This window comes from Triticum aestivum, chromosome 2A (genome assembly GCF_018294505.1).
Source record: "Triticum aestivum cultivar Chinese Spring chromosome 2A, IWGSC CS RefSeq v2.1, whole genome shotgun sequence".
In the NCBI taxonomy this organism is placed as follows: domain Eukaryota; kingdom Viridiplantae; phylum Streptophyta; class Magnoliopsida; order Poales; family Poaceae; genus Triticum; species Triticum aestivum.
Window position 1 is genome coordinate 2,858,779 of NC_057797.1, and position 18,468 is coordinate 2,877,246.

At 43.5% G+C, this 18,468-nt stretch overlaps 1 protein-coding gene and 1 long non-coding RNA gene across 2 annotated transcripts; both read right to left on the bottom strand.

The window, feature by feature from the left end:
* Positions 1-3,511: 3,511 nt before the first annotated feature.
* On the bottom strand, positions 3,512-6,117 carry LOC123186842 (receptor-like kinase TMK4). Its single transcript, XM_044598524.1, has 2 exons — positions 5,544-6,117; positions 3,512-3,627 (listed from the first exon to the last, which is right to left on the bottom strand). Exons 1-2 carry the CDS (start codon positions 6,115-6,117, stop codon positions 3,512-3,514), a joined length of 690 nt encoding a protein of 229 aa, XP_044454459.1.
* A 1,365-nt stretch (positions 6,118-7,482) lies between these two features.
* LOC123186913 (uncharacterized) lies at positions 7,483-10,011 on the bottom strand. Its single transcript, XR_006493737.1, has 4 exons — positions 9,029-10,011; positions 8,381-8,809; positions 7,889-8,055; positions 7,483-7,782 (listed from the first exon to the last, which is right to left on the bottom strand). It is a non-coding gene; the product is annotated as an uncharacterized lncRNA (long non-coding RNA).
* Between the last annotated feature and the right edge of the window lie 8,457 nt (positions 10,012-18,468).

Sequence of the window (18,468 nt, forward strand, 5' to 3'; positions counted from 1 at the left end):
AAAATGTTTCATTGTCAACTTCTCGTTTCTCCATCGTAGCTGGAGTCAACGAAAATACTGCGAGCTATCCATACTATACGAACGGAGGGGCAATGTCCCATCGACGGCGAGGAAGAAGGCTTCATCGTAGGAGCGGTGGGGAATGCAAGTACGTGGATGGTTAGGATTAGTTATTCTTATTATAGTGGAATCAATTTAGTTTTGCTTTTTTTTTCTTGGAACTGGTTTGGTCGTCCATTCTTCTTATGAGATTTCAAAGCACGACAGTATATACTTCTCAAGGAAGGAGGACGATGAGGAGGAAAAAGAAATTGTGGCCAACATTTGTCCTAAAATAAACAAAATCAAGTACGCTGGAAGCCCATACGATGACCTAGGTCATTTTCACATTGGGACCTCCTATATGACAGCTCGTCACGTCATATAGGATGGGTGTCGCATATGCCACTGGTATGGGCCGTCATTGTAGTTAGCCATGTGCGATTATTTCTGTATTGCGATATGTATGTAGCAATTCCTTTCCATTATAGAAAAAATAAACTTTCCTTTCTCTTTTCTTTTGGTTTTCTAGGTTTATTTTGTTTGTACGTGATCTTTGAACCCTATTTAGCTACAAGAACATAATTTTGAAAAATGTGTGGTTAAAAAAATCTAGAACATTTTTTAATTAGAAATTTTTTCGTAATTTGAGAAAAATATTAAAAACATTCTGTGAATATTTTATAAAAATAAAAAATACTTTATTAGAACCCTGGACACTTTTTAAAATTATACGAACATTTTAGAAAATAGTAGAAACCCAAAAAAGGAAAAAAAGGAAAAAGTGTATATAAAAACAGAAGAAAACCTGTGAAAACAGAAAGAAAGGAAAACACCCGACCAGGAAACTCGAAATAATTGCTAGAAAGGAAATAGGTCGTCCCTCTCCTCCTATTGGGACCTAGCCCATGATGCCTCCCATGTCTTTTATATGTATGTGTACCACCAAAACAACTTATATTTTCAATAAAAAATAAAAAATCAGAAACATTTTTGAAATGTGATCATTTTTATTTCCTGGAATTCAGGAACATATTTCCAATTCATAAATAATTTACAGATATTTATTAACTAAAGAGTTTTAAAAAAATTCAGGAACATTTTAAAATTTGTGCACATATTACAAATATCAGGAATATTTACTAAATTATTGAACATTTTTTCCTTCTAGACCATTTTTCGAATTCCTGAAATTTTTCAAAAATTCACAAAGTTTTTTTGAATTTTGTTTAAACGAAAATTTAAAAAGGAAACAAAATGCAATAAAGGAAAAAATAAAAGGCAGGCACCCCGCACTAGGTCAACCCAATCATGTGGGGGCCGTGTGATTGCTTGACGTCGTGCAACACGGGGAGTAGGAGTTCTGCAAGTACCGTTAAACTGGGAGATCGCATATTTTGTGCCTTTAACACCGAAATGCCGCTATAGCGCTCGCATCGCTAGCTCGGCGGGTCTCGGTCCAGTAGCCCCCAGCTCGCCTACTCCGCCCGTGTTGCTAGCTAGTTTGCTTCGTGCGCTTTTTCTGTGGCGCCAACTTTAAAAAATATTCACAAATTTGAAAAAGATGTTCACGGATTTAAATATTAGATCTCGTTTTTTTGAAAGTTAGCTAGCTTGAGAATATTTGAAAAACAAATGTTACACTTTTAAATTTTTTGTGAGTATTTAAAATTTGTGAACATCTTTTTAAAACAAAGCACCGCTAAGAAACAACACTTTAAAAAATGTAGTGAAATTTATAAATTTTCAAAAAAATTTAAAAAGGTTCATGAATGTGATAAATTGTCATGAATTCTAAAAATATTCATGAATTTGAAAATTGATTAAAAGATAAAAATGTCCACAAATTTTAAAGAAATTCATGAATTTTGAAAAAGGAAAATAAAGAGAAGAAAAATTATTTAGTAAAAGGGGAAACAAACCGACAGGGAGGCAGCAGAGAAGCGCACCGGCAATGAAGGGAGCCACCTATCCGCCTGAATTTTCATCAGCTGCACTACTACTACATGTTCTTTTCCCCGACAGTGAGCAGTACTACACGTTCACAACACGATGTTGATTGTTGAGCAATTGGTGAAGGATGATCTCGTGACACAACTCCTGCCCCTAGTCCTATGTTAGCTAGTTAGAGCTGACAATGAGAGTAAATAACACAGCACGTTCAGTGTAACTACAAGGAAATGTGTGCCGTGAGAACCCGAGATGTAAATAGAGGATGGTGATGACAATGATAATATGCATATAGAATGTCTAATAACATGTGGCGACCGACCACCAATCATCTTCTCCCTGCCTTTTTATGAATGAATGTACACTTCAAAAGGGAAACTTCAGCTTGTGCAACATCACAAATTCAACAACTGCATGATGAAGGCCTGATGCAATTGGATTGGAATCCAATTGCTTCAGCTACACGAGCTTCACAGAAGCAATCTACAGATACTTCTGCTACCCAATCTGGAGCACAAGATCATGTAGTTGATGGCGAAGAAGAAGCTCATCATTTCAAGAGCATGTTCAGCTGCTTGATGGCGCAGAATGCAGTGAATGATGCTCATCTCCTCTCTTGTGATGATGACATCTTGGAACTACACTGCCTTAATTTGGCCATGATCGATGCTGTGTGCTCCCGCAAGCAGAAGCGCGGAATAGGATTTCCAGCATACAGCTGAAGGCCAGGACCTCAAGCAAGTTAGATGTGGCCATTTGATTCACCAACAGGCAGCAAAGGAGTAGGCCCAACTGGCTCCAGGGCTCTCAGATCGATCCCGGGTTGGTTTTATACCCCTAGCAAAGCATCAGCAAACGACAAGAGACAGTTCCGAATACTTCGCCATATACTGATACCAACCATCGACGGTCAATTCATCGCAGGCAGATGATTTTTTAAATGTTTTCAAGTCAAGTCGGATAATAAAATAATAAAGCACTCAACATGTTAGCTAGCTAGCTAGTGTACTTGCTGCAGAATTTCAAGTCAAGTCAGATAACATAATAAATCACTGAACATTTCGCAGTGTTTTTATATACACCTGTTGCTGGAATACAACTCAAGGTCAGGCCACTTGAAGCAAGCCGATGGGATGAGCAAAATTTACGCGCTCATGGCGATTCAACCGATGGACATTCTTCTGCTCAGAAGAACAAGCTGGGCATTTACGCGTTTTAGGTGAATTCAGAGGATGATCGCGAGAGCAACATAGCGAATTAAGGATACATGTTTAGCAAAACAAATATACCCCAGGTACAGGAAGTCGAGCTCCAGGGCTCTCAGATAGATTCAGGGTTGGTTTTATACCCATTACAACCAGTGAAATGCAATCTTCAGTTCAACATAATAAAGTAAAACAGGTGAACAAGGAGACAGTAAAGGTAATTCAGATAGCGACAATTCCGGGCTATTTGTATGCGTGATGAGGGTGGTGGTGTGTCGTAGCTCCGGGCGAAGTGGTAAGTTGCAGTTGGATGATGATCAGACGGGTGACGATGACCCCAGTTTGGCGCCAACCAGCCGCTGGGTGTCGATTTCTTCAGTTGTTAACAGCATGACGAGCGTCAATTTCTTCAGAAGATGATGCAGTCTGGTTCCTGATAAGAAGGGACATGTGTAAGTAATTAGCATGGTTCTTCTGGTGGGTATTATGATCCAATGCAGGTATAAGGAGTGGATCAAAAAAGGGACTCAAATGAAGAATTTCATTGGAAGAGCACCTTGAGCTGCAGAAAAATGGCGCCCCTCTCTGGTGATGATGATATCTTGGGACTTCGCTGCCTTTGCTGACGATCAGTAAGCACACGCCAAGAACTGATGATGATATCTCCAGCCAACCTTTGCACCGTTCAAACTAAATAAGCTCCATTTTTTTATGATCGAGCAAAAACGCTCAGGAAAATAAAAGAGAACAGCCCCCAAATCCATTTTTGTTTTTTTTTGCACACATGGGGCACGCACACTGACACCGTAACAAGACCAACATGATGAGCAGCAGAGAAACACACCAGCAATGAAGGGAGCCACATCTCTACCTGAATTTTATCAGCTGTACTGTATGACAGTCAGCAGTACTGCACAATTCAGAACACATTGCTGATGCTGAGTGATTGGTCAAACATTTCGTAACTCGAGGCGTAAATATGGATGTGATGGAATGTTTTATCAGATGATCACAATGATAACATACATGGCATGTCTAAGATGTGAATATCAACCATCTTCTCCTTTTGCTGAATGTACACTTCAAAAAAGAGAAAGTTCAGTTTCCACAACAACACAGGTTTAACAATTGGATTGAACGCGTGATGGCCAAATTGGATTGGAATTGGATGGTTCTACTACTTGTGAACTCATTCCATAGCCCATTGACTCAAGGCCACCCGCAGCCGTAGTTGCCCTTCTGAAAGCACGTGACATCAAGCTTTTTCTGAAGCGGGCTTGTTGCAAAAGCAGGTTTCTTTCCTTGCACATCATGGCTAGCACACCTAGCCGTGCACAATGCTTTCATTCCTTCCTGGGATGATGCCAGTCAGGCCCCGTCTACTGCACCCACTCACATTTCATCGACAGGGTATATTCCAAACTCGGGCCCGGTGAACATACAGTTTTCCCTCTGCTTAATTAAAAAGAAGAGCTCCTGTTAAGTTTCAGTCAAAAATATATCTATAAACATCCGTATGTAGTTGTTATTAAAATCTTTAAAAAAGACTTATATTTAGGAATGGAGGGAGTACATACCATGTCTAACATGTGGTGAACACCAATATCTTCTACATGCCTTTTTTTTATGAATGAATGTGCACTTCAAAAGAGAAATTTCACTTTGTACAACATCACACAGGTTCACCAACTGCATCAAGGCCTGATGGTAAACCTGGATTAGAATTGGATGGTTCTGCGCCCATTGCATGCACCACTACCACCTTGGTCATCTTCCAAGGCGATCGACTGATAAGTGATAGTGCCGCTATCAAATCCAGTAACGAATTGAAGCTATGGTTGATGGCGAAAAAGCACCTCATTCTTTCGCTCAGAGATGTTAATTTTTATGCCCTAGTGATTCTAAGATACATGTACTCAGCTATAAATAACAACTGAATAATTACAACATTGTGAAGTGCACCAAGGGGGTGTGGGTGGGTGGGGGGGGGGGGGGCTATTGCCCCCTGTTCATGTTGATTTTATGTTCTACAAATAATTTTTTACCTCCTAAAGTTAAAGTGTTTGCTTGGAAACAGGCTTCAGACTCACTTGGTGTTCAAGCGCATCAGCATAGGAGGACCCATTTTCAAAAAGAATATGCTGATTCAAAATATGCTACACGTATGAACAGGGTCAGTGGAGGGAGATTCAAAATATGCTGATGAGTATGGCTCTAAATGGTGACAAGGATAAACCTTGACCATTCATCTGCTACACGTATTTTTACTTTAGAGCCACAAAAATCGTCTGCTACGCGTATTTGATTTTGGAGCCAAAAAATCCATTCATTGAGGTGAAATTAACATACCAACATATTCTGGTGCTAAATAGCCCCAAGTTACTGCCACGTTTGTCTTCACCGAAGCATTCCTGTCTGGTGCCGGCCTAAGCAGCCCGAAGTCTGCCACCTTTGCGCGGAAGTCGTCCCCGAGCTGGATGTTCGCCGGCTTTAGGTCCCTGTGGATAAAGCAGTGCTGCGCCAGCGAGTGGAGGTACTCGATACCACGAGCGACATCCAGTGCAATGCTGAGCCGCTTCTTCCAGGAGAGGCAGGGTTGCAAGCCTAGCAGCTTCCAACGGAAGAGATGCTCGCTCATAGAACCATTGGGCATGTGCTCGTAGACGAGCAGCCTCTCGTTGTCTTCGACCGAGTACCCCAGTATAGACACGAGGTGGCGGTGCTGCACCTTCAGGATTGCGATTTCTGCTTGGAACTGATCAATGGGCTCGTTGCTGATCACCGTGGACAGCATCCTCTTCACAGCAATAATTGTTCCATCGTGCAGCAACCCCTTGTAAACGATGCCGAATCCGCCGCGGCGAAGCACATTTTCCTCAGAAAAATTATTTGTGGCAACACGGAGAACTTGCAGAGACAACATGAAACTCTGTCGGGTGGGGCTGTCCTGAGGGTGGACGGCTATGGCATTTGTTTGTGGTTGCGGCTTACTTGGCCCCTTTTTCTTGCATAGGCGGTGAGGGGGGCATGGAGGCGGCGCTAGGTTTTCATCCCGGGAGCGCCTCGGGGAGGGAGAAGGGAGGATCCGCCTTCTGCGCGATTGCAAGATCCACGATGAGACTTTTTGTTGTCGGAATTTTTTCTCACCGGATAATTTGGTACTGCCATGGCACTGATGATGTCGTCTGGTAATAATTGGGAGAGTGAGAGAGACCTGGTCTGAAAGGAGCCACCAGTTGGCATGAGAGGATATTGTGGATGGAGCCCAAGCGAGAGTCACCGGGAAGGCAGTACCTTGAAGCATCATCGAGCATGATCAATTTGAGTTGAGCTAGTGTGATAGTCGTACAGCAATGTACTACGTGCTACACACAGACGACACAAGCTTTAATTTGTCATGGTCACCAGAGCAGCAGGACTGTGATTGTCCTACTGTTCAAATTAATGTGTTGCAGACCTTGCTTCATTTTACACCAGTTTGCTTGCAAGAATAGATCCATGGACATATAAAAAGAAATCTGGTGCTCACATTTACATGTAGCAGCTGCTGCGTTCAATAGTAAGAAGAATGTATGGAGCTTGCCGGTTGTTGTTATCTCTGGCAGTGAGACGTGGGTGTGCTTTGGGTGGCCTGTGGGTGGCACTGCGCTGCCTTGCCGACAGAGCAGAGGTTGGGATGGCGACCAGGCCGGCCGGCGAGCAGAGCAGCCGGAAGACGACGCGTCCTCGTCCTTGCCCGCCGTTCGGCGTCTCCTCGCCGTCTGCTGTTGGACTCGTCATCGGGAGCAGAGCAGCGCAGCGCAGAGGAGGAAGGAAGGAAGGAACTGGTGGCCCACTCCGGAGTTGTTACGGGCGTTGTCCGAACCATGAATCACAAGCTGCTACGGGAGTTGTCCGAACCATGAATCACAAGCCCGTGTGTTGCAACACTTACAAAAAAAATAAGAATTCGTATTCGTTAGTTTATCTGTCGTTGTGCACTATTCAGTTATAGCTTGCAGTCCATCTGCTTCTATCTCATCTTAGATTCTATTCGGTGTGAAATTATTGGCCAATGCTACTATCAACATGCAACGCTAATCTTTTTTTCTAAAGGAAAATGACACTGTTTCTATATGTATGTGTAACTGGCCTATAAAGTTTCAGCAGATACAGCCTGCAAAATAAAAAATATAACTTATCAATCAAGCTGATTAATCCTGACAAATATATGCAACTTCCATAGATTATACAGGAATTGATCAAATTTTATTATTGGATTTGGATCAAAATAAACTTAACAGTACCCTTGTTCCTCACATAGTAACCCAAATCACGTCTACGATATATAGGAAAGCCTCTATCATCAACCGATGTCTGCTCATTAAAATCTTTGGGAAATCTTTTGGAACTCGATCCATCTTTCATACATGCACACTTTACTTTAATCCATAAGAGCATAACCAGCGCTCAACCAAAGGATCAAGTATCTCAGCCGAAATCAAACCATCTATGAAGGAGGCCGAAGGCTCATGATTGTTCCCTATAAGCCGAATTGAAGTATGAGTATGAGGCAAGCCTCTATTCTGGAATTCCACCATGTATAAATCTGGATAACCGAAAAATAAAGGAAGAGAAATAGATGGATAAAGTTAAATTATATAAATGAAAAGATTAAAACAAAGCAGGGGAAAATCAGTATGTAAATAACTTACATGCTTGAATTGTACCAAACAAATGTCCACTTTTAACATCTTCTCAGAAATCATTAAACTTCATATTCAGGACACGTGTAACGATATCCGGTCGATCATTGTAAACATGTCCAGCTTCATATGAAAGCACCTACATTCATGCTAAATATTCTTTTCCGACAATGAACCTGTCGTATTATGAGAAGCAATTTTTTAATTACATTGGGAAATACCAAAAACACCTACTTAAGAGTTAATTTGCTGAATTTTGCCTTCTGCAACTCTTAGTAGAACTGAATATTAGTGGGCAAACTTTTTTAATCGAAGATAAGATGAACATGTCATTAATTTAGGTGAGCTCTTTTCTATGCAGAACTGATTGCTCCACAAAATATTATAAACCTTATATTAATGCATAAAAAATATTATGAGGTCTATAATGAAACTGAAATAACGTGATCAAAAACGGAATTTTGTAATTAAAATGCTAGGTCTGGGCCCTAGGGAACTCACCACAAAAATGAGCTTATTCTGTTTCACCCTTGTCTCACTCTGAATCAATAGACTGAACGGTTAATCTTCATTCTTGTACCATGTAGACATACAGGTTGAGCATCCATGATGTATTGAAAGACAGTGATGCTTTTTTCACCAAAGAAACCAATCACGGGTAGGAGAGAGAGGAAAAAACCTGTCACACAGTCTACTCCAGCACAGTGGCTGCTCAGTCCTTCCTGTCAAGACCCTCTAGAAGGATTGATGAAGCGATCAAACTGTCAATAGAAAACAAAAACAATGGGTAGTCGTCTAGTACGTACCTATAGAAGCCGCAAACGCCGAGGTTTGCAAGCGAACCCATGGAGAGAAGCACCAGGACCGCGACGGGGTGTTATTTCCATTGCTCTCCTCCTCTGTCCATTAATAGAACATTGCTCTCCTCCTCTGTCCATTAATAGAACATTGATAGAACGATTAGTAAAATCTTCCTGCTATGGAGGTCAAGCTGGATACAAACTACTTTTCTGCAGCTGGACATGTTTTTTCTAACAAAGCAGAAAAGGGTAACCAAACTGTAATATCAACCGATTACTAAAACTAAAGTATGGCTACACACATACGCAATGAACTAATCTAGTTGACAGGTGCGAGCATGATTCTTACGCTGAGACGGAGCGGATGATTGTGGGAGCTTTGCATCAGGGTGTCATCAACTTCGAGACCAGAGGAGGCAGAGGCTAGCGGGAGAGCAAGCGGCATGTGGCTAGAGTAAGGAGCTGCAACACACAAGAGTAGGCAGAGGCGGCTCCAGTAGAGACGTCGCGAGCAGGGGCCGACGGTCGTGAGAGACAATGGCTGCATAATTCGCCGCCACCACAACTTCTTCCCTGTGGTGCAAAATTCACAACAATGAGATCAATATTTTTAGAGGACTGGGCCAAAGCTAGATGCACCACAGATAAGAGAGAGGGAACAACAAATTACAAGGATGGTTTTGGTACGGATTCATAGAAGAACCTAATCAAATACCATGACATCATACTGCTCAGAATTCAGAAATTCATTCAATTCATGCACTCCAGAGGATGATCCATCAGTACATCGGATAAATCTACCCAAGAATGATTTTACCAACTAAAGCAGCATGTTCCAGAACAAAATTTCAGGCACGACATGTCAAACACAGCAAACTGGCTGTTCAACTAAAGCAGCATGTGCCTAGCAAGCCCGTCGGTCAGTCACCGGAGCCGCCATTGCCGGCGACTGCCTCCCTCACCCTGCGTGCGCCCCTTCTCCTTCTCATTTCTTCCTCTGTCTCCTCTCTCCCTCAGGCCCTTGTCTCTCCTTCTCTGGATGAGCAGGACGCCGCTGGCACCGGAACAAGCCGCCGCACCACCGGCCAGATCGGTCGACGCCGCGCCCGCATCTGCCCGTCTTCCTCGCGCAGCCACCGCGCCTCGCGTCGCCCGCCGGCCGCCTGCCTATTCCCGCGGGTTAGGCATCTATATCGGGTTGGGGGAGGGGAGGGAGCGGGGAGGATGGTGGTGGTCGCCTCCGGTGCGAGGCGAGGTCGAGCGGCGGGGTGGCCTGCGCCAGTGCCAATCGAGGCGAAGCGGTGGGGGTGATGCAGCACCTGTTCGGGACCTTTTTTTTCTATTGCGAATCGTTATTTCACTTAGGGACGTGAGTGCGGGTTGAATACCTAAAAGCACAGGGACTATTTCGCAAAAAAGCCGCGACGGTGAACCCGGAGACTCACCTGTGATTAGAGGCGAGGCAGACGGTTTAGAACTGTCTTTGCCGTCACTGGAGCACTGGACGTCGGCCAAGAGAGGAGGGAAGGTGAGTAGCGTCACTGGAAAAGGAACACGCGGGGGCTGGGCTGGTGGTGGAGGACGACGGCGTCGGGTCGTGGCGAGAGAGAGGGATTGGGGGAAGGTGCCGCGCCGGCATCAAGTGTCGCTGGTGGTGGAAAGCCGCTGGGGTGGGGAAGGCGCACGTCGGAGGGGCGTTGGCGGTGCGCGGCGGCGTGTCGGGGGCCGGCTGCGACGGCGCATGGCGGGGGCCGGCGGCGCGCGACAGCGTGGAGATGCGCTGGAGGTGGAGATGGAAGGCAAGGTCGTCGTGCAGTTTTTTTCTTTTCTCTCGTCAGTACCGGTTCGATTGACTTATTAGAGGACTGCGGGTTGGATACCTAAAACACCAGGGACCTTTGTGTAAAAAGGACGCGACGGTGAACCCGACAGACTCGTTCCGTGCTTTATTATTATTAGGGAGAGACTAGCAAAAATGCCCGTGCGTTGCAACCGGGGAATGTAAGGTGCGAGAATCAGGCTTAGATATTGTAGTGATGGAATATTTATCATGTAATTTTTTACCTTTAAATCACTCTTCTTTCTTAATTACAATATAATGCGAATCATATTTTTTCTCCTCTGTAGCTCACAAATAATTGGTTAAAAAAACTTTAACCATTATTTAGTTCAAGAAATTAGCCAAAAATTAATAGTACCTCTGAAATTATGTATAAACAAAACTTGCTCCCTAGTTAACATGTTTGCTATCGCAAATTATTTTACAATGTAAGGCTATACAAACAACAATAGATGTCCCGACCATTTCTCAACTAAGACTTCATACACACGTGAATTGTTGCCTAAAACTGCTAGAACAAACATGTTGAACTGATTTGTTTTTGGCACTGGATCAACTCATAATCTTACTTATAGACTGACATGTATTATGATTATAAACCGAAATATGTTTTATAGCCGATAAAAAAGAATGTACAGGAACTTCCAGTTGCATAAATATAATTGCTGGTTGTATATGAAACATCTAAAAAGAATCAAACATGATCTAAGGAAGTGACACACATCTGCAACTGCAAGTATCTAATAATAAAATCCATATTAAAGATAACCTCTATTGATTCAAATATTGCAAGTTCCATCCCTTTGTTTCAATAGAACGGCCACTCAGTCCAGCACATCCCCTTTGTCATAGATCAATAGAAATAAAAAATGGATACATATTTATCTGGGCCTACTCCTATCATAGTTTACGTAGTAAAAAACTAAGATTACCTATGTCTACATAATGAGATTCATTTGCACCATCCTGTTCTTACTTTGAAAAATGGTAGCAACATATAGAAAGAATCCAATCTATTATGCAGATCTACGGTGCCCATTCGATCATCCATTCATAATACCGATGACACCTATGCATGACACAACCTTTCATAATAATAGGTATATAATGCAATTACTTTGAATTGTATGCATTTCAAATCTTCTAATATAAGGTTCTATACATTTTTCATAATCTTCGGAATGCAAAACTCACATATTTTTGAATTAAACTCCTTCTAAATACAAAACTTGATTTTGAATTTTGGAAGAAAAGTTATACTAAAAATTGCTAGAAATACTTCAGAATGTATTATTATGGTGTTGCATTGAACCAGGAAACCCTTATGAGAATTTCCTCTATTTTATGTTGAATTTTGAACCTCCAAATAACTTGGATACATGATCTGCATGCCCCAAAAGTAGCCATCGATCTAAAATCCATGAGAAAAAGATCCTGCCTCCATTAATAAAATTCTGCCAATCTAAAATTCATGAAAAAAAATTCCTGCATCCATAAAAAAAAAACTACCAGACCCCTCTTTTTCACAGGGAGCAGCTCGACCGGCGCTAACATTGACCCCCGGGCCCCGACCCAGAGGGCCATAACCACGTGGTGCGCACGAGATCCTTTTTCTCAAGGCAAAAAGAGCTTTATTTATCAATGGGTAACATGAGTTTTACAATCAACTATTACAGGCTCTCTAATCAACTCAGGAAACTTGTTCCAGACTCCCCGTGCAAATCGGCAGCCTTGTTGCATTTTCTCTTAGTCTGTACTACTTAGCACTCTTCTAGACAGAGCAAACCTGTCTTTGATTCTTCGTCGATTCCACATCACTTTGTTTTGTTCAGATTTTTTAAACGGAGAGCATTGCCGACCGTAGCAGCCTCAACTTCCTCCGCCTCAGAGCAGTTTTGAATGGAGTTGCAGGCAACCAGCACAACCGATTCGTCAAGTCGCCAGGCAATCATACCAGCACCATTTATGTGTTCCCTGTTGAAGAAGGAGCAGTTGATGTTTAAGTTGATCTAGCCTTCCGCCGGCGACATCCACCTGGGAACGCTGTCCACGCAGAGGTTGCACCCAATAGCAGAGTCAGGCCAATGATGGCTGCCTCACTCATGGGGCTGTCGGTGAGGCTGAAGTACACCAGGGAGTCCTCGTTACCACGTCCCGCGGCTGCCTTGTACCACGAGCTCGACCCAGGCAGGTGGGCATCAGATTGCGCAGGTGTCGTCTCCATGCTTTCCCAGCCGCCACCGTCCGCTCGGACGGGACTACTACGACCGCCTCACCCTCGGGATGATAGTGATGCTGGATGTTGCCGGAATTGTGTAGGCGTTCTTGGTTTCCGCGCTGCCGACGACCGTGCCCTGCCGTCACTAATCAGCATGAAGACCATGGCAGTTTGTTGACGCCAGGCGAGCAGCCCGGCGGGTGTCCCGCGTGTACCAGTCGGACTCGAATTACCAGGTTGCAGGTCGATGGACGAAGGAAAAGATGGACTATAGTTTTGCCAAGACCACATCGATCTGATCTGCTTGAGATAACCCGCAAGACACAATTAGAGCTGGACAGGTTACCTCGGCTTAAATTGGTTCTGGCAATACTCACCGTCGCCGGAACATGCGTCGCGGTGGAATCGATCTCGTTTGCCAAAGGCGTCCTCCAAGAGCTTCTAGTTGTGCACTCACGTATAGCCCTACCTACGCGGGCTTCACCCGGCGGTTCGCCGGTTCCTCGCCTGGCCAACTCAGAAGGGTCGAGAGCCTAGCTACCTCGTCGCCGGCCTGGCTGCGCGAGTCGCAACCAGCGGATCGTTTTTATCGTGATCGATCTCGCCTCTCCTCGATCTCAGGTGTCTCCTCAATCTCACCCTATATTTATATAGAGAATCAGGGTGTGGGAGCTACAAAACGTGCCCAATACAAAAACTATATGTGCTCAATGTAGAGTCCTTTTCCTCTACGTGAGCCTAAAGCCCTAAACGGACAGTAGCGGAGGACGAAAGCGCATTAGGGAACGATTAGTACCACCTTGGATTTTGGAAAAAAAATATAGACGTGTTGAAAAAAACTGAAAGCGTAAACTTGCGGAAAGAAGCGTAAATTTGCTTTATTATTAGTGAAAGATATATATATTATTACTAGCAAAATGGCCCGTGCGTTGCAACGGGAGAAAAAAATTATAATCTTCAATGATCATGACCACATTTTGTTGCATCATCAAGGGCTGGCAACGCCCCTTAGCAGCACGTTTTCGTCACCTGTTCTCCATCGCGGTTGACCCGCAGATCTCTGTCGCAGTGGCCCTTATTGACTTAGGGCAGCTCGCCTTCCGACATCCTTTTGGCCCAGATGAGAATGCCGTCTGGCATGACTTGCTCGACTGCATCGCGTTGCACGAGCCTGAGCTTAATGTGGAAGATGATCGGACCAGGTGGCATCTAGAGCCCTCTGCTTTGGCGGCCGCTTAGCCGCCCCACGGAGAGAGATGCCATCACCTCCATCATCACCCAGCTTCGCACGATGGCTCTCCGGATGGCGCCACCGCCTCCCCCACCACCACCTGAGCCGGATTAGCTCCCTAGTCATCGTCGCCACCGCCTTGTTTGTTTGTGCGTCCCTTGTGTTTGTATTGGGCTTGTTGTGCTGTGCCCACAACTGAACCAGTGGAGTGAGTTATGCGTGCGTGTTGGACCTTTGCCCACGGTGGCGTTGTGTATGTGTGTTGTTCGGATGTTACCTTGTTGACTTTGTGCTTGGTGGTTGCTTTATTTATAAAGCGGGGCGAAAGCCTTTTTCGTAAGATAAGCTATCACTCTCAATTTTATATCGGTGGTTTATTATGCACTCGTCTTAACCGGCATCGGCAATGCCTAAAGACAATTTATTTTCGTTGGCATGTACTCTCTCCATTATAAAATAAGTGTCTCAAACTTAGTACAACTTTGTAAGTGTCTCAAGCTTAGTACAACTTTGTACTAAAGTTGATACAAAGTTAAGACACTTATTTTGGAATAGAGAGGGTAGGTTATATCTTTGTGTCCTAACCTGTGTTTATATATAAATTTTTTTTAGTTTTTACGTCTTAATGGCCAGTCAGTATGGTTTCACGAGGGAGACAAACGGAGCTAAATCTAATTTTGTAACAAAATTATCATGATGACTTGTAAATTTTAAGATGATATATTGGCTCAGTCTCTGAAAGGTGCTCGTAGTGATAGGGTCTGTGTCTGCATGTTCATATGGGTGAGTGTACGCGCATATATACGAGCGCTTGCGTTTGTGAGGTATTTAAAAAACAAAATTATCATGCATCAAATCCGGCAACGCGTGCATATAGATTGAATGAATAAACACATACGTGCACGCTAAACACGTCCGTGTGGTTACTCGATGATTACTTTCCCGTCCATGAACGATCCAAACTTCCTAGTTTAAGGTTGGCTGATTGCTAAGAAAGAAACCAGCAGCCTCGCACGCTGGTGTTCCACCGCTCTGCCTCCATAGGTAGAGTATCTTCTTGCCTCTCAATCGCTGTTCATTCTTGAACGCACCACGCCTAATAGTCTCCCCTCTCTGATGAGGTATCAGTTGTTTTGTCTTCTTCTCTCTACTGTTGATCTTCCTCGGAGAGGTTTCTTTGTCTTAGTGCAGGTCTTGCCCTCATTCTTGTAACTCCAGAAGTATACAACACATGCCCATACATGCTTTTTCTTCTCTCTCCCTCCACAGGGCCCTTTCAAGTTCTCTTCTCACATTATATCCCCCGTATTTAAATTGGTGAGAATTAGTGTAAAGAAGCGAGGTGGGACTAATTATTTGAGAAGGAACATCAGTTTTCAACACAAGCGTAATGGAGTTCTGTTGGCTGTGTTCTTCTCGATGGAACAGGAGGTCCTGTCTTCGAATCCCACATGAGCACCTACTTTAAACTTTATTTTTATTTTTATTAAGCGGATCGTGGAAGCCCACTAGGCAATAGGGAAAGGCCCCAGCGAGGCACCAATTATACTAACGGGGGTTTGAAATTAGTACCACCTTGGATAGCAAAGTAAAATAACGAAAGCGTAAATTCACGAAAAGAAAGCGTATTATGACGGTGAACCCACGGAGTCAATCCGTACTTTATTATTAGGGATTAGGGATAGATTAGGGAGAGATATATATGCGTCACAACGTGAATTTTGTCCAATAGAAACATTTTCACCACAAGGATCCTAGACGTCAACATAATAAGCATAGTAAACCATATACAGTAGAGTAAGCATAATATGAAACTGAGGCATCGATCGGGACACAAAAATTTGTAAATTTCCTTGCAACAATAGAGCCACAAAATAGAGCTGTTGTAAGTCTATCAGAGTGGCCTATTAAAAGACCACATTCTTGATTGTACAATAAAGCCTAGAAAAACAACAGACGGATAGATAGATAGATCAACCTTACCATTCCAGTCTTCAAAAAATTCGTCACGACACAACTCCAAGCAGTATGTCACACAACAGAGTTGCTGAGTCTACCTAGGATCCAACTCTGCTGGTGGTCCATGATTGTTCTACCTTATACTGTTCAACAAGGTGATCATCATCGGCGACCTCTCATTGCCGACGGAGATGGGAGGGTAATAAACGATGTTGCTTTTCTGATCAAGATGAAACTATACAACGCCTCTTTCTCAAATGTTCTCTCGCCATGTTTTTATGGCGTACGCAGGGCCGGCCCTGACGGGGGGGCAGGGGGGCGGCCGCCCCGGGCCCCCAACATCCAGGGGCCCCCTCCCGACCAAGTACGTAGGCCAGCCCAGAACTTCTCGAGACTGGTGTACAGACGGAACAGCCGATCGATCGATCGTGCTCAGGTAGACGCACGAGCGCACGGCCGAGATCATATCCGTATCGCTTCGTACTGCCTTCATAGTTGTACGTAGGGAATGTAAAGGAACGTAGCGGAAAAGCAGGCCGTCTAATCTCCTCAGTCCTATTCCAAAAACCCTAATCCAAGGTTCCCATCGCACGCCGCCACACGAGGTTTCCAGACCCCGCATACGGCATACTGAAGTTCATCGATCCGCTGCAAACAGACGAGTACACGCCCCCGTCCGGCTTCCCTCAATCTGCGTTCCACTGCTGTTTCCTCAATCAGATCAGCTGCTCCTCTCGTTTGCAGCCTGCACTGCACATGCTTCCGCCGATCCTGACACTAAGAGATTTGTTTTCTAATTTTCATTCCTTCGAATGAATGGATATGTACCAAGATGACTAGCATTCTAATGATTGAATCGTCATCTAGGACTTATGGCAAAGATTCCCCTGGCAAAATGAAAGTAATTAGGACGGTAGGAAGTCATCTTTACAAAGAATGAAGAGAACATCATTTTGCCGTGCTTTCACGGTTACAATACTTGCATATTCAAGTTACCTAAAACCATTGAGGGAACTTAACTAGATCTGATTATGCTATTTATTTATGAATGTGCCTTCATAACCTTTAACCTTGTCTATTTTTGGTTCTCGGGTACACTATATAAAAAGTATGTTAGTGCCAAATATATAATTCCTACTATAACATTTTTTTGTTGCAATTTTGCATGCATTAAGTTAGTCCTGCTCTATTTCTGGCTTTGCCACTAAAAGTTATAGAATCACGGAGAGAAGCTATTTACAGAATTTTCAAGAGTAATATTGATAATTCAGAAATAATTCAATGTTTGAGATTAGCATCAGCCCCCTCAAAATAGACTTTGCATCGAGAATTAGAAGAAACTTTGAAGGTAATTCGTATAACTTATCTGATATAAATATTGATTTTGAGTGCGTTTATTTTTTTATTGGTAATAGTAACTATTGATGTTATATTAAAGGGCCCCGAATTTTAGTTTCGCCCCGGGCCCCGAAATTCTCAGGACCGGCCCTGGGCGTACGAGTCATGTAGCCTTTAATGTCTGCTCTTCAAATAGTATTAACACGTTATTTGAGATATGGCTAAATGAAGTGGAGCCAAATACTACAGGACTTGGGCTATATGGAACTGTAAAAATGACATGATTTTTAACATACAAACTCTTATAATTTTTTTGCAGGTCATATATAGAGCTACTGTTTGGATCCATATGTTATCATTACTTAGGGCATGTACAACAGTCTAGACAGATCCTGTCTATAGCCTCTGTCCATGTCAGACTATAGTCTATTTAGTTGTTTACTACAGACACCTTTTACAACGCATTGTCTATTTAGTAGTCCGTATAGCCTCTAAAATCATGCGGTGGTTGTATCGATCTTGGAAGAAAAAACTGCTAGATGCAGACACCCCTTCGTACAACGGGAGGTTGGACGTCGCTAAGCAGCGATTTTTGTGCTACTAGACGGTCGGTAATTGTACAGACGACTGGTTTCTCTCTCCTCTTTCTTTTCCCACCACGCAGTCAAATATCCTATGTGTGCTTACTTACAGACAGCTGAGTCAACCCCACTGTACATGCCCTTAGTCATGCAGTAGTCAAGGAGCTTATGGCTATGGCCGCAAGCGTTCGGAGACAGTAGCACGGGATCCTTACAATAGGTTTGGATGGTGTTCCAATAATAGACCAGATGTTTAGTCATCTTGACCCTTTTTTCCCCGGTTGTGGCAACTTTTATCTTCAATTTACTTTGGCTCCCCAGTGAGATTGTACCAAATCACAGACCTTTTGAACCTTTTGCTTGATAATATGGCTGCATGCATCATTTTAGTGCAGTCGTCCGGATGACCCTCCTTTTAAAAAAATGTAAAAAGGAAAAGAAGGAAAAAATAGTGCCATGGCCATGTAGGCCGAACACGGTAAAGAGTATTGTCTTTGCCATGTGCACCCGTCTTTCTGAGTTTTTTTTCTTCCACTCGGTTTCATTTACTTTTCCGAGTGCCCGGATAAAATAAACTCAGCAAACATCCGGACACTCGGCAAAGGTTCATTCTGATAGTGAA

Bases quoted from the DNA above. Each gene is read 5' to 3' on its own strand.
- LOC123186842 (XM_044598524.1), bottom strand. From the start codon at position 6,117: ATGTTGTCTCTGCAAGTTCTCCGTGTTGCCACAAATAATTTTTCTGAG. The intron at 3,628-5,543 runs GTATGTTAATTT...CCTTCTTATCAG, and splicing joins TTTAGCACCAGAATATGTTG to GAACCAGACTGCATCATCTT.